The 17,614-nt window shown below is 44.0% G+C and overlaps 1 protein-coding gene across 1 annotated transcript in view; it reads right to left on the bottom strand.

The window, feature by feature from the left end:
• The window catches only part of ddx20 (DEAD (Asp-Glu-Ala-Asp) box polypeptide 20), a 66,727-nt gene extending 63,141 nt beyond the window's left edge, over positions 1-3,586 (bottom strand). The window contains exon 1 of the mRNA XM_028796354.2: positions 3,356-3,586. Within this exon, the coding sequence (XP_028652187.2) occupies positions 3,356-3,551 (196 nt within the window). The 5' untranslated portion in view covers positions 3,552-3,586. The remainder of the gene's footprint in view (positions 1-3,355) is intronic.
• Positions 3,587-17,614: the final 14,028 nt, after the last annotated feature.

The following is a 17,614-nucleotide window of genomic DNA, read 5'->3' on the forward strand; positions in this document are numbered from 1 at the left end:
TTGATTTGTTCCATGACTTTAATAAGCCGGCACTCCTTCAGTGTGGTGCTGAGGTGTCACCCGGGGATATCCCAATCCGGGAGGTTCATCGTGTGGTGGGTGCGGCAACGCACTGATTAATACCGATTAATAAGCCTGCGATCGCGATAAAACAAAAAGTTAAATAAGGCAATTGCTTTGTTAAGCCTTTTCAACTTCATTTAATTTAAATAACGGTTACTTCTTAAATTAGTCTTCATTCTGTGTTTAACCCTTTGCAGTCGTATTTAATTTTCAACGTCACGCTACATTAGTCGTAATTAATTATTGAAAAAACGCCAATAATTACAGCAGTTATTTTTTTCAAGCACGTAGGAATAACACAGGCCACTTTTCTCGACCAGGCGACTGTGCAAATCGGTCAGAAACTTGCAGGGCCACCAGCGGTGGCCTGACGACTTATAGCGCACTTTTTACTAAGGCCAGTTTTCTGGCCTAACGACCGCAAAGAGTTAAGAATGTTAAAATCTTCATGTTATACTTTTTTTTGAATATATAACGTATTTCACCCTTTCGTCCCTGACATCCTATTACTAGTACATACATACGCAGCCGTTTTTGTAAAGCGCGGTTACGTTTGCAGACGTTGGAATCGGGCGTGTGCTACTCTTAGTGCAGACTGGAGAGACCGGCAATACAGTCCGCAAAACACAGAAGTGAAAATGGCTGCACAGGGGCCTCGTGTATAAACGGTGTGTACGCACAAAAATGTTGTGTACGCCCATTTCCACACTCACATCGCGATGTATAAAAACAAAACTTGACGTAAAGCCACACACATTTTCACACCAGCTCAATCCCTGGTGTACACAACTTCTCCGCTCAGTTTTGCAAACTGGCGGCACCCAATGTCAAAACAGTGGTTTTGTTCCAGTGTGGTTTCCCTTTCTTTTTCAGATCCAACATCCCTGACACGGCTTTATCAAATACACTGAAATTAACTGCATTATTGTTTATTAGTTTAAGGCATCTGATTGTAATTAACCTGTAACAATATAATGGTCCACGGAATGGCCAAACTATTCCACATAACATAGCTGCTTTAGCGGTGTTACTCTCAATGCACCACTCAGAGTATTTATATCACTGTATCTGAATGTAAAATCACAGCTCTACAGCTGTGCAGCTGATCGGAATGAGAATTATCGAGATACAGCAGCTGGCACACGCTGCCTCAGCCATGCGCACAGTCTATTTGAACTGCTCTCATACGGCAAACGCTTCAGAGCCTTTCCTGTAGGAACATCGAGGTTCAGAAACAGTTTTATCCCAAGAACTATAAACGCACTCAATCAATCCATCAAGTGCTCCTTGTAGAACTGTTTGTACTTATAAGTACAATTATCTCACTTGCACTACAGTTATAATATTGCACAACCTGAGCCACTTTATAAAGTGCTTATTTACAGATGATGACGACTGGCTTAGATTTAGATTTCCAACTGCAATCTTCTTGGAGCTCTTGATATCATTTTCATGAAATGCAGCAAAGTATGTTTACTATAGTATACAGATGAAATTTTAACATCCTTTAAACAATCTATATTGTTAATAATTAAAAATGTGAGGACACGGTGGACAGTGCTAGCGACGAGCTGGCGCTCCGTTCAGGGATTGTTCCTGCCTCGCACTGTATTCTTGCTGTGCCTGGCACGACACTGGAAGGATAGATGGATAGAATAATTAAACAAACACAAACAAATACAAAACAAAGCATTTAACGTGCTACTTTAGTTACAATGGGATTTGAGAAACTAGAAAATTAAACGATTTTAAGATGAAGTTTAAGACGTTCTACTTTAATGACAAAATAAACCATGTAATTAAAGTGGAAATTTCAAGATTAAAGTTGACATTTCGAGCTTTCCCCCCCCCCCCCGTGTTCTTCTTTTTTTTTTTCTCTGTACCCTAATAAGCTTTCATATAACACTCAGACGGTGGGCTACGACTCGCCTTTTCACTGCGACTTTGATATCTGACAACTTCTTTTTTATTTCGGGCACTGTGCGACCTTGTGAACTTGAACTTTCGAGTTTCTCCGACACTATATGTCACTCAATCAACTTCCTTTTGTTGTTTATATCACTGTTTAAACCAACAAATAGTATGTTTTTCCCTGCCTCCACTTGGTATTCGCTGAAATTCTTCTATTTTTCCCCATGCTTTTGCTATTGTCTTTTCACAGAACGCGGAGCTTAAGGGCTATTTATATTGAGTTGCATATTCAGAGAGGCGTAATTCTGGGAGGAGTTGGGGAGTGGCAGCAGGCGTGTGCGTTACTTTTCACGCTGACTGGGATTTATGGAGCAGAAGAACATCCTCACAGGTGGCGCAGTGGTAGTGCTGCTGCTTTGCAGTAAGGAGACTGTGGAAGTTTGTGGGTTCACTTCCCGGTTCCTCCCTGTGTGGATAGCGCTTTGAGTACTGCGAAAAGTGCTATAGAAATGTAATGAATTATTATTATTATAATTATTATTATGGAAGTTGTCGAACGCACAGATTTATGCATCTGGATTTTTTTGTGCGTACACACATTTCCACTTTTATCCGTACGCCACGTTTTTGTGGGAATTCTATGCAGGACGTTATGCATGAGGCCCCGGGACTGTGCGTACCACTTTTTTACTTCCTCAAGAAGATTGACGCATTTGGCAGCTATTGTATCATAACAGTGATTTTTTTTTTATTTTTGTGCTTCCCAGACACCCCAAAGGTAGAATATCTCACAAAATAATTTTTCCAATAAAAACAGAACATCCAGGGCCGGTGGGTAAAGGGGGCATGCGATGTCAGGATGTTATGTGGCTGACCTCTCTGTTAGGCCCAATTCTGAGAAGGCCCCTCACACCACAACGCTTTGCTTTCTGTGTTTAGCGTATTTTGTACCCACCTACACCCTTCACCCTGACCTGCAGTTTCTGTTAATTTTCAGTTTAATGCCCAACCTCTCACGTGGAACCTTCTTAAATGTTGTCTGAATACTGAGATAAACCGTTACAAGTCCTCTTACTACTACTAACGCCACCTCCACTGCTTTCCCACTTATTCTTCTGAATGAACTCTCGACGGGTTATTACTATTATTATTGCGATTAGCTGCAACCTTTCTGGTCTTCTTCTGAGCTCAGCGCTTTCTAACTTGGCTGAAACTTTTTTTTCCTGTCCTGAGTCGCCTTCAACCCGCACGAGGTCTAGAATCTTCCTGAAGTATCGCCCTCTTTCAGGTGCCTCACTCCCACCTCATTTCCCCTACAGAGCTCAACTACTCCTCCATCACGCACAGCCCCTTACCAAACATCGGCGCAGTTGTCACCTACCGAGTCCGCAGCGACCCAGAGGAATTGCCTTCAGCTGCACAGGCGACGGTCTTTGGAAGCCGGCAGCAGCAAGACCCCGCTGAACAGTCTCGGAGAGAAGCAGAGAACTAAAATCGATTTTGTCAGCCAAGAACACATCGTCAGTCCGACGGCGGCTTGGGACATCATGCGCTGTTTTCTGCACGCGAGTCGCCATGTCACTTCAGAGTCGGAAACGGCACAGGAAGGACCGCCCTTACGCGGCAAAACAAAACTTTATTGACAAGCGACGCGGACGGCGCGATCAGCACCCTGGACAGAGGCGGGCGAGCGGCGAACGCAAACCGCATGTGATGTGCGGCGACTGCTCTTTCAGCTACACTTGTTTTCAAGTTTATTGTAACAAGTACAGAGGACAGTGACCTTCTTACTAATATGTGTACATGCGTGTGCGTGCGCGTACGACCCCCAACATTTCACACACACACATCCACAAAAACGTTGTGGTTGGTTGAATTATCGTTTTCATCGTTAGTGGGCTCACAGTACACTGGTGCCCTGTCCAAAAATAAGTCCTTCGTTGCTTCTAAAGCTGAAAGAACTGACCCTGTAGCTGAAAACCCCCAAGGTACGTCTTTTTATGCTTAATACTTTCTATGTGAATTTGTGAATGTTCTGTGTGTGCCTGTCCTGTCCTGACTGAGATATTCTGTATCTATCGGGTCCTGAACAAGTTACCAAGGGACTAATCAAATAATCACAATAAATAAATAAATACATACATACTATATATATATATATATACTAGCTGTTCTCCGCGGCTCCATAGTGGTGAAACAGGAAAAAATCTTCTTCTTCTTCTTCTTCTTTCAGCTGCTCCCGTTAGGGTTTGCCACAGCGGATCATCTTCTTTCATATCTTTCTGTCCTCTGCATCTTGTTCTGTTACACCCATCACCTGCATGTCCTCTCTCAGCACATCCATAAACCTTCTCTTAGGTCTTCGTGTTTTCCTGCTCCCTGGCAGCTCTAGCCTTAGCATCCTTCTCCCAATATACCCAGCATCTCTCCTCTGCACATGTCCAAACCAACACAATCTCTCCTCTCTGACTTTGTCTCCCAACCATCCAACCTGAGCGGACCCTCTAATGTCCTCATTTCTAATCCTGTCCATCCTCATCACACACAATGCAAATCTTAGCATCTTTAACTCTTCCACCGCCTGCTCTGTCTCCTGCTTTCTGGTCAGTGCCACCGTCTCCAGCCCATATAACATAGCTGGTCTCACTACCGTCCTGTAGACCTTCCCTTTCACTCTTGCTGATATCTGTCTGTGACAAATCACTCCTGACACTCTTCTCCACCCACTCCACCCTGCCTGCACTCTCTTCTTCACTTCTCTTCCACAATCCCCATTACTCTGTACTGTTGATCCCAAGTATTTAAACTCATCCACTTTCGCCAACTCTACTCCATCATCCTCACCATTCCACTGACCTCTCTCTCATTCACACACATGTATTCTGTCTTGTTCCTACTGACCTTCATTCCTCTCCTCTCTAGAGCAGATCTCCACCTCTCCAGGTTCTCCTACTATCGCTACAGATCACAATGTCATCAGCAAACATCATAGTCCACGGATTCTCCTGTCTAATCTCACCTGTCAACCTGTCCATCACCATTGCAAATAAGAAAGGGCTCAGAGCCAATCTCTGCTGTAATCCCACCTCCGTCACTCCTACCACAGACCTCACCACTGTCACACTTCCCTCGTACATATCCTGTACAACTCTTACGTACTTCTCTGCCACTCCCGACTTCCTCATACAATACACAGCTCCTCTCGAGGCACCCTGTCATATGCTTTGTCCAGGTCCACAAAGACACAATGCAACTCCTTCTCACCTTCTCTAAACTTCTCCATCAACATCCTCAGAGCAAACATTGCATCTGTGGTGCTCTTTCTTGGCATGAAACCATCCTGCTGCTCACTAATTATCACCTCACTTCTTAACTGAGCTTCCACTTCTTTTTCCCATAAATTCATGCTGCGGCTCATCAATTTTATCTCCCTGTAGTTACTACAGTCCTGCACATCCCCCTTATTCTTAAATATCGGCCCACCAGTACACTTCTTCTCCACTCCTCAGGCATCCTCTCACTTTCCAAGATTCCATTAAACAATCTGGTTAAAAACTCAACTGCCATCTCTCCTAAACACCTCCATGCTTCCACAGGTATGTCATCTGGACCAACAGCCTTTCCATTTTTCATCCTCTTCATCGCTGTCCTTACTTCCTCCTTGCTAATCCATTGCACTTCCTGATTCACTCTCTCCACATCATCCAACTTCTTCTCTCTCTCGTTCTCTTCATTCATCAGCCTCTCAAAGTATTCTTTCCATCTGCTCAACACACTCTCCTCATTTGTGAGTTTTGTTTCCATCTTTATCCTTTATCACTCTAACCTGCTGCACATCTTTCCCAACTCGGTCCCTCTGTCTCGCCCACCGGTCCTTTTCTCCCTCCTTAGTGTCCAGCCTCTCATACAACTCATAATGCTCCTTTTCTTTAGTCATCGCCACCTCTCTCTTCACCTTACGCCTTATCTCCTTGTACTCTTGTCCACTTTCTGCATCTCTCTGACTATCCCACTTCTTCTTTGCCATCCTCTTCCTCTGTATACTCTCCTGTATTTCCTCATTCTACCACCAGGTTTCCTTTTCCTCCTTCCTCTGTGCAGATGTCATGCCAAACACCCTGCTTGCTGTCACCCTTACTATATCTGCTGTAGTTGCCCAGCTGTCTGGTGACTCCTCACTACCACCCAGTGCCTGTCTCACCTTCTCCCTAAACTCAACCTTGCAGTCTTCCTTTTTCAACTTCCACCATTTGATCCTTGGCTCTGCCCTCACTCTCTTTCTCTTCTTGATCTCCAACATCATCCTACAGACCACCATCCTATGCTGCTTGACTACACTTTCCCCTGCCACCACTTTGCAGTCTTCAGTCTCCTTCAGATTGACTCTTCTGCATAGGATATAATCTACCTGTGTGGATCTTCCTTCACTCTTGTACGTCACCCTATGTTCCTCCATCTTCTTAAAATATGTATTCACCACAGCCTTGTCCATCCTTTTGGCAAAATCCACTATCCTCTGACCTTCTTCATTCCTCTCCTTGACACCATACCTACCCTTCACCTCCTCGTCTCCTCTGTTAACTTCACCAACATGCCCATTGAAATCCATTCCAATCACCACTTTCTGTCCCTTGGGTACACTGTCCGTCACTTCATCCAACTCACTCCAGAAATCTTCTTTCTCCTCCATCGCACACCCAACTTGCGGGGCATATGCACTAACAACATTCATCATCACACCTCCAATTTCCAGCTTCATAATCATCACTCTGCCTAACACTCTTTTCACCTTCACAACACTCTTGACATGCTGTTCCTTCAGAATAACTCCTACTCCATTTCTCCTCCCATCCACACCATGATAGAACAATTTGAATCCCCCTCTGATCCACCTGACCTTACTCCCCTTCCATTTAGTCTCTTCACACACAATATATCAACCTTCCTTCTCTCCATCATATCTGCTAACTCTCTCCCCTTACCAGTCATACTGCCAACATTCAAAGTTCCTACCCTCAGTTCCACTCTCTTTACCTTCCTCTTCTCCTCCCACCTCCAGACACTTCTCCCCCCTCTTCTTCTTCTTCAGCCAACAGTAACCCAATTTCCCCCAGCACCCTGTTGGCTAACAGTACTGGTGGCGGTCGTTGTTAACCCGGGGCTCGACCAATCCAGTTTGGAAATCTGTATCATTGTCCACATATTGATTTGGCAAAATTTTACACCGGATGCCCTTCCTGACGTAACCCTCCCCATTTATCCGGGCTTGGGAGCGGCATGAAGAAACACACTGGCTTGTGCATCCCCTGTGGCTGGGTTAGGACAAACTTTAAAAATCAATAAACAAAAAGGTATTGCTGTGTCATGTGAATGAACCTCATTTATTTAAGATCATTGCTTTGCTATTTTGGTCAGTCTTGCTGCAGGGCACGAAGCAATGTGTGAGCAGACTTCATTGGGCTTGATGCTCATCATGAATTCACTGTTAATGGTGACTCATGATTACTTTTTATTGACAGAATTGTTTCCCTAACAACCCTCTATACTGGATAAGGAGGATTTGAAAATATTCCACCTGTCTATGTATTTATCATGTACTGCCTTTCACATCTATCTGTCTTTCAATTGTATAGTGCCTTTCTGCTTCTATCTTGTAACGGCCGACCCCTTACCCAGACCGGCCACTACACCATCAAGTCTATTTCCTTGGATAACCTGAGGCTTCCTGCTCTAATCACAAGCCGTACTCCTTACAAGTTGTTCTTTGTTTTTCCCCAAAACGACGAAATAACCGGCAAACAGTAGACAGGAATGTGAAATCAAACACGGATATATTGTAAATGAAAAAGACAACAAATATTCAATAACTTAGATATGTGCGCGCAAAACACCACTATCCCAATGACACCAGTAATATACAAATATACAAATATTTACAAAAACCCTCCCATGCCCCTAAACAATAAATAGAAACACGTAACACAAATACAAACACAGATTATTTAAACATAGCAATTGAAATGTGGTGATAAAGGAGTCTAAAATAAAGTCCGGCGGTATTGACACTGGCTGTAGTGTTATTGTGCTCCTTCCCGAAACAAAACTACCTCACCGTGAAAGTCCTGCCAATGGCTGGAATGAATCCGAACCCCGGGGTTCCGGCTGTCACGATGATGAATTGGATGTTGAAAAAGCAAGCAATGGAATAAAGCAATGATCGGCAGTGACGAGTTGATAAATGAATGGCTAAATTGTCTTCTTTTTGCTCCTCGATCAATCGATCGATCTCTATTTGTATTTCTATCTCTATCTCTATCTCTCTTTCTCTCCCTCTTCTCTTCGTTCTCCTTTGCCTTTCGCTCCTCTTTTTTAAATACGCAATGTCCCGGATGCAACAGGCAATTTCAGTCTCGGGGCTGCGACCTCTCTCCATCATCCTTCCCCTTTTCATTTACGGGGACAAAATTCACTGACGCAAATATAACAGACAGTAAACGGGATGATGAAACGAAACGCACTCAAAACAAACATAGAACATACTATTATTATGTAGCCCCGCTAGTGTCTATCTATCTATCTATCTATCTATCTATCTATCTATCTATCTATCTATCTATCTATCTATTATATAGTGCCTTTCACATCTATCTATCTATCTATCTATCTATCTATCTATCTATCTATCTATCTATCTATCTATCTATCTATCTATCTATTATATAGTGCCTTTCACATCTATCTATCTATCTATCTATCTATCTATCTATCTATCTATCTATCTATCTATCTATTATATAGTGCCTTTCACATCTATCTATCTATCTATCTATCTATCTATCTATCTATCTATCTATCTATCTATCTATCTATCTATCTATCTATCTATCTATCTATTATATAGTGCCTTTCACATCTATCTATCTATCTATCTATCTATCTATCTATCTATCTATCTATCTATCTATCTATCTATCTATCTATCTATCTATTATATAGTGCCTTTCACATCTATCTATCTATCTATCTATCTATCTATCTATCTATCTATCTATCTATCTATCTATTATATAGTGCCTTTCACATCTATCTATCTATCTATCTATCTATCTATCTATCTATCTATCTATCTATCTATCTATCTATCTATCAATCTATCTCATCCCTCCATTATCCAACCCACTATATTCTAACTATAGGGTCATGGGGGTCTGCTGGAGCCAATCCCAGCGAACACAGGGTGCAAGGCAGGAAACAAACCCCGGGCAGGGCGCAAACCCACCACAGGGCACACGCACAAACACCATGCACACACTAGGGACAATTTAGAATCAGCAATCCACCTAACCTGCATGACTGTAGGAGTACCCGGAGAAAACTCACGCAGACACAGGGAGAACATACAAACTCCACACAGGGAGGACCCGGGAAGCGAACCCAGACGGGTCTCCTAACTACGAGGCAGCAGCGCTACCCACTGCACCACCATGCCACCCATCTATCTATCTATCTATCTATCTATCTATCTATCTATCTATCTATCTATCTATCTATCTATCTATTATATAGTGCCTTTCACATCTATCTATCTATCTATCTATCTATCTATCTATCTATCTATCTATCTATCTATCTATCTATCTATTATATAGTGCCTTTCACATCTATCTATCTATCTATCTATCTATCTATCTATCTATCTATCTATCTATCTATCTATCTATCTATCTATTATATAGTGCCTTTCACATCTATCTATCTATCTATCTATCTATCTATCTATCTATCTATCTATCTATCTATCTATTATATAGTGCCTTTCACATCTATCTATCTATCTATCTATCTATCTATCTATCTATCTATCTATCTATCTATCTATCTATCTCATCCCTCCATTATCCAACCCACTATATTCTAACTATAGGGTCACGGGGGTCTGCTGGAGCCAATCCCAGCGAACACAGGGTGCAAGGCAGGAAACAAACCCCGGGCAGGGCGCAAACCCACCACAGGGCACACGCACAAACACCATGCACACACTAGGGACAATTTAGAATCAGCAATCCACCTAACCTGCATGACTGTAGGAGTACCCGGAGAAAACTCACGCAGACACAGGGAGAACATGCAAACTCCACACAGGGAGGACCCGGGAAGCGAACCCAGACGGGTCTCCTAACTGCGAGGCAGCAGCGCTACCCACTGCACCACCATGCCATCCATCTATCTATCTATCTATCTATCTATCTATCTATCTATCTATCTATCTATCTATCTATCTATCTATCTATCTATCTATCTATCTATTATATAGTGCCTTTCATCTATCTATCTATCTATCTATCTATCTATCTATCTATCTATCTATCTATCTATCTATCTATCTATCTATCTATCTATCTATCTATTATATAGTGCATTTCATCTATCTATCTATCTATCTATCTATCTATCTATCTATCTATCTATCTATCTATCTATCTATCTATCTATCTATCTATCTATCTATCAAGTATTCTCCTCCTCGGAGTTTCTCCCATTATATTGTTATACAACACTGAATCACAATTTATTTACATAAAATATACAATCCATTATTTTGTGTTTTATATCTGTAATTAATTTTAGACCACTTTGAAGAGATCTGTATTTACTTTGAAATTAAAGAATCTTTTTTTGGTGGTTAGTCTCAAAAAAGCCAAATTAATCCAATATAACGCGGTGTTATATATATAAAGCCTTCCAACAGGTGAATACATTTTATTGGCTTTGTACTGTATAGCTCTCATTTTCCTCGAGTTGTAAAGCTTCGTTGATTATGATTTGCTTTTACATAATGTCACCAGGTGATGGCAGTGTGTCTGCGTGTTTAGCACTTAATAATAAAATAACCGCACAGTATTTTTCTCCGGCTGACTACTCCACAGATGCCATGGCCAGTACCAGTACCATCTCTGTGTTTATATATATATCCATCCATCCATTTTCCAACCCGCTGAATCCGAACACAGGGTCACGGGGGTCTGCTGGAGCCAATCGCAGCCAACACAGGGCACAAGGCAGGAAACAATCCTGGGCAGGGTGCCAACCCACCGCAGGACACACACAAACCAAGCACACACTAGGGCCAATTTAGAATCGCCAATCCACCTAACCTGCATGTCTTTGGACTGTGGGAGGAAACCGGAGTGCCCGGAGGAAACCCACGCAGACACGGGGAGAACATGCAAACTCCACGCAGGGAGGACCCGGGAATTGAACCCAGGTCCCCAGATCTCCCAACTGCGAGGCAGCAGCGCTACCCACTGCGCCACCGTGCCGCCCTTATATATATATATATATATATATATGTTTTTATTCAGTGATGCCTCTTTATTAGCTGTAAATTTAACATAAACCATCCAACATTTTCCGCTCAAAGGCACACATTATCAAATAAGAAAAACTACGTGTTCAGCATTTCAATATGTACATAATAAATGAAATACACATCTCGTCACACGGTGTCCATTTGTCAGTTTCATCGATAGCCTGCATGGGCAGGAGCTCGGAGAGGATTTGTTTTACACTGCGGCTCACTCTTCTAGGATTGCGGTGCACAAGACAAGACGCGCTGCTCTGTGGTTGTGTGCGCTTTCTTGTATGTGTCAGTTTGATATGCAATGAAACGAATCCCCCGACCACTTGCTTATCTTGGAAACACACTTGATTTTATTTCTTTCTTTATTTATTTAGTGAGACTTGATTATATTTTCATTTAAAAAATCGAACGATTCACTTCAGTAATTAGCAGGGGAGGATTCATTATGAAACTAATGAAAATCTAGCTTCGGGACCGCTAATCCCAGAGGACCCCCACAAGCGACTTTAGTCCATGTTGCTTAAAACTGAGGGTGTCGACTGCATGAGATGTGTTTTTTAAGAAACGTTTTTGTAGCGACCTCAACTTCAGGTTCGAAAAGAAAGAAACAGAGAAGGACGAAGTAGGGATCACAGAACAGTTTACTGGAACAATAGAAAAAAACAATACAGGATTGTAACAGCAACACCCCCGCCGTGCACCAGTCCATCTTCTGGAACGCTCCAGAAAATGAAAAAAAAAAAAAAACTGCCTCCATCCCCTCCATTCAGGGTACCTCCCACTTTCCTCCCTTTTTACTGTCAATCATACCCGCTGTTAGTCCTCCACGCCCTTCTCCGCACCCTCTCGGTTGATCCAACAGTCACTTTTCCTTCCGGATTCAGCCTGGCCGGGACGCTACAATATTATCTTATATATAAAGCAGACTGTAACAATCATGCAGGCTTGTATGTATGTTATCATCCAGTTGACGCTCGGAACGTTTAGTGAAGCGCCATCTGTCGGCTGATTTGGAAGGTGACATGTGTAACTATCTATATATAAAATCCACCGTCCATCTGTCTGTTCGCAGAAAATTACTTAGCGGATTTAGATCGGGTTTTCTTCTATAATTTGCTTGCACATTCCGGTTGATTTTGCGACTTCTGTCATCGCGCTAAATATCAGAGTTCGCTTGCGGTTCCGATTTATTTGCGCAAATCCGAGGGGGACCGGGTGGGGCTTTGCCCTCCTTACTCAAGCGCCAGCCTCGGGGTGTACCTTTACCTCCGCTTACCTAGCGAACGAGGGAACTACTTAATGGATTTAGATCGGGTTTTTTTTTCTAGAATTTGCGTGAACATTCTGGTTGATTTTGCAACTTCTGTCATCACACAGGAGCGATTTATTCAGGCTAATCTGAGACAGAGGCTGCGGACCAAGGGGTGGGGGAAGCGTGACGTCAGAAGTGGGGCCCTCCTCTCTCACATGACAGCCTTCGTTCGAGTCGCTCTAACCTCAACGTTTTGGAGTGTACCTCGCCTCTGTTTGTTCAGGCCCGGCCTTAGGCATAGGCGAAGTAGGCGACCGCCTAGGGCCCCGGCGTCCAGGGGGCCCCGGATCGTCTCCTTGGTCTAATTTTCACGCATTTCGCAGAGCTTCCAGGCCCCCCTCAGGGGGCCCCTGGACCTCCCTTTCGCCTAGGGCCCCATAATACCTAAGACCGGGCCTGGTTTGTTTATTGATTTTGAAGGTTTGTCCTGTCTCACTACTATGTGGGCGGAGCCACGGGGACGGCTACTTAATAATATCCCGTACTTCGGTACAGCTATTTTAATTAAAATCTTAGATGTAGTGGTTACCTTTTTTTTTTTTAAATTGTGATGATCTGTCGTTGAACAACCACATTGAAGAAGGTAGCAGTGGTTATGCAGACCTCAATGCTGGCTGTGAAGGGTCCCACCATACTGTACCCTCCTTAATGTTTGGGACACAGACCCATTCTTCCTTGATTTACCTATCTGCTCCACAGTTTAAAATTACAAATTCACCGTGATGAACATCACACAATCAAACCGTGTGCACTTTGGTCAGACCATCATGTTTGGACACAGCAACAGTAGGACTATTAAAGCAGCTGTCGTATTTAGGACTTTGTCGCATATCCCAGCATGCAATGACTGCTTGAAGTCTGCGATTCATAGATACCAGCAGGTGCTGAGGGTTCTCTCAGGTGAAGCTTCTCATGCAGCCATCTTCAGCTGTTTCGGGGGGCTTGTCCCCTTAAGGTTCTCTTCAGCATATGGAAGGCCTGCTCAATTGGATTGAAATCGGGTGACTGGCTTGGCCATTCAAGAATTTTCCATTTTTTAGCTTTGATAAATTCCTGTGTGTGTCCTCAGCAGTGTGTTTGGCTCATCATCTTGTTGTATTTGCTGGAACTTGATCAGATCAGATGTTTCTACACACCTCAAAATTCATTGTGGCGTCAGCAGTTCCATCATCAATGAAGAGAAGTGTGCCAGGACCTGTAGCAGCCATACATGCCCAAGCCATAACACCCCCAGCACCGCCATGTTTAACAGATGAGGTGGTCTGCTTTGGCTCTTGAGCCGTTCCTCTTCATCTCCACACTTTGCTTTTTCCATCACTCTGATGAGGTTCATCTTTGTCTCGTCTGTCCACAAGACCTTTTCCCAAAATGCTGCTGGCATTTTGAAGTCCTTTTTCCACAAACTGTAATCTGACCATTCTGTTTTTGTGGTCTTCATCCTGCTGTGTGTCCTCTGTTCATGATGTCTTCTGCTGATAGTCGTCACTGACACACACACATCGGCCCTCTGAAGACTGTGTATGATCTGTCAGACAGGCGTTTGTTGATCTTTTTTTGACCATGATGAGGATTCTTCTCTCATCAGCAGTTGGGGTCTTTCTTGGCCTACCAGTCCCTTTTGTGATTACTGAGCCCACCGGTGTGTTCTTTCTACTTCATGATATTCCAGACAGTTGATTTCAGTCATCCTAAGGTTTTATCGATGTCTCCAATGGTTTCACTCTCGTTCTTCAGCATCTTAATGGCTTCTTTGACTTCCATCGTCACAGCTCTTGTCCTCATGTTGAACAATGGCAAGTATAGACTCCAAAGTGTAGAAGCAAGTTGAGGTATCTTATAAAGTCATGAAACCCACATGAGGAGTCACAAACACCTGTGACATGAATTGTCCTAAAAATTATGGTTTCCTGAAATGGGGGGAATGTGTGGAAAAAGTGTTGTGTGATCAAAATATCTGCAGATCCCCTTAAGTAAAATTCTGCAGTGTGCACTTTAACCACAATGTCTGAATTGTTGGATATGTAATTTTAAACTGTGGAGCAGAGGGGCAAATCAATGAAAGGGGTCTTTGTCATTATGGAGGGCACAGTAACAGCTGAAGCTTCAGGGCTCCAAAACTGTAGGCCCACCATGGCTTTCATATGAGAGTACCACACTGGGCTGTGTTCTCTTTGCTGTTGATACCTCAGAAGATCTCAGTTGTGTGTTCCTTCAACATTCCTGTTAGGGTGAAGCTCGTGAGGCTGATATGGAGCTGCAGGAGTTCAGAGGAGGTGATGGTAGAGGGACATTTCAGGAGCTCATCCGTGTTTGTTGTCTTTCTTAGTGAAGCGTTTGCTGTGTAACTGGTGTCACACACTCGTGCATGGGAGGCAGCTGAAGGGCACACAAAGGGATAATTCCATGCCAGACCAGGGGGTGACAGAGTGCACTGATCCTTCCTCTTTTTCATCCATAGATAGATAGATACTTTATTAATCCCAAGGGGATATTCACATACTCCAACAACTCATACTGAGCAGCAGTCTGTCGCTGAAGCTGCTCTTCTGCCTGGAGATGATTCTGTTTAATGGATGCAGTGGATTCTCCATAATTGATAGGAGTCTGCTCGGCGCCCGTCGCTCTGCCACAGATGTTAAACTGTCCAGCTCCATGCCTACAATAGAGCCTGCCTTCCTCACCAGTTTGTCCAGGCATGAGACGTCCCTCTTCTTTATGCTGCCTCCCCAGCACACCACCGCGTAGAAGAGGGCGCTCGCCACAACTGTCTGATAGAACATCTGCAGCATCTTATTGCAAATGTTGAAGGACGCCAGCCTTCTAAGGAAGTATAGTCGGCTCTGTCCTTTCTTACACAGAGCATCAGTATTGGCAGTCCAGTCTAATTTATCATCCAGCTGCACTCCCAGATATTTATAGTTCTGTACCCTCTGCACATAGTCACCTCTGATGATTACGGGGTCCATGAGGGGCCTGGTCCTCCTAAACTCCACCACCAGCTCCTTGGTTTTGCTGGTGTTTAGTTGTAGGTGGTTTGAGTCGCACCATTTAACAAAGTCATTGATTAGGTCCCTATACTCCTCCTCCTTCCCATTCCTGATGCAGCCCACGATAGCAGTGTCGTCAGAGAACTTTTGCACGTGGCAGGACTCCGAGTTGTATTGGAAGTCTGATGTATATAGGCTGAACAGGACCGGAGAAAGTACAGTCCCCTGTGGCGCTCCTGTGTTGCTGACCACAATGTCAGACCTGCAGTTCCCAAGACGCACATACTGAGGTCTGTCTTTAAGATAGTCCACGATCCATGACACCAGGTATGAATCTACTCCCATCTCTGTCAGCTTGTCCCTAGGGAGCAGAGGTTGGATTGTGTTGAAGGCGCTAGAGAAGTCTAGAAACATAATTCTTACAGCACCACTGCCTCTGTCCAAGTGAGAGAGGGATCAGTGTAGCATGTAGATGATGGCATCCGTCGCTCCCACCTTCTCCTGGTATGTGAACTGCAGAGGGTCGAGGGCGTGGCAGACCTGTGGCCTCAGGTGGTGAAGCAGCAGCCTCTCCATGGTCTTCATCACATGTCACGTCAGAGCGACAGGCCTGAAGTCATTCAGCTCACTAGGACGTGATACCTTTGGGACTGGGGTGATGCAAGATGTTTTCCAAAGCCTTGGGACTCTCCCCTGTACCAGGCTCAGGTTGAAGATGCTCTGTAGAGGACTCCCCAGCTCCAGCGCACAGGCCTTCAACAGTCGTGGCGATACTCCATCTGGACCCGCTGCTTTGCTGGCATAGACCAACCACGGGAAATTTCACCAGGACTCGATGATTTCACTTCCACTGAATGGGGGGGGGGGGGGGGGTGGGGAGGGGATGTGTGGGGTTGATGACATCACTTCCTGTTTCCCGCCTGATAGTGTCACTTCCAGTTCCAGCACCGATGACATCAATTCCAATTCCAGGCTAATGATGTCACTTCTGGTTCAAGCACCATTTATGTTACTTCCTGTTCTAGCCCGATGACGTGACTTCCGGTTTCAGCACTGATGATGTCACTTTCGTGTTCCAGCCTGATGACATCACTTTCCAGTTCTGGTACCAATGACATCACTTCCTGTTCTGGGCCAATGGTGTCACTTCCGGTTCCAGCACCGATTACGTCAATTCCAATTCTGGGCCAATGATGTCACTTTCCGATTCCAGCAACAATGATGTCACTTCCTGTTCCAGGCTGATGACGCCACTTCCCCTGCCCAGCTTTAAAACCGCCATGTTTGCCTGTCTGTACTGTCCTGTGTTGGACTGAAGTCTGCTAAGACTTGCACCATTTTGACCCACAAGCGTCCATTCTGGCAGCCTATCTCAAGTGTGTGGGCGGCTGACCCCAAAACCTTTCTCTGTGTCGTGTGGAGTCGTTTCACGCTCGCTGTCATCTGCTATGAGTGGACTCAAGTCAATTATTTCAGTTCCTCACCACAAAGGAGCAAAATGTCCCTTTGATTGGGAGCAGAACTGAAATCTGCAATCGGTAGCCCCCTAAAACAGTAAAGCAATGGCTGATTTACTCTTTTAAGTTTTAACGTAAGATGATGACCCTTCTGTACAAACTATGCTATATGTTCTTCTCATGAGCTCCTCATCATTCACATCTAATATTGAAATTTCTGTAAAACTATGAAGAAACTGCAGGTGGCGTGTTGACCTGTAATTCACTGGGATTATGAATATTTCATGGAGTCTTCTAATGCCCTATGGGTTGGGTGGCAGGGGGGGTGGTGGCTGGCTGGCAGTCATATATGTCATAGATGGAGTATTAATGCATTTGATAATGAAATGGATGGTCATTAAGAATTCTGCAATAGCCAGAGCCGTGTTATTTAATGGAACAAAAGAGGGATTTTGATTTATGTCATCTCCGTTATTAAAGTAACACTCGGTCTAAATGAACAGCGATTGTCATCTCACACATT

The sequence above is a fragment of the Erpetoichthys calabaricus genome, chromosome 3 (assembly GCF_900747795.2).
Source record: "Erpetoichthys calabaricus chromosome 3, fErpCal1.3, whole genome shotgun sequence".
Lineage (NCBI taxonomy): Eukaryota > Metazoa > Chordata > Cladistia > Polypteriformes > Polypteridae > Erpetoichthys > Erpetoichthys calabaricus.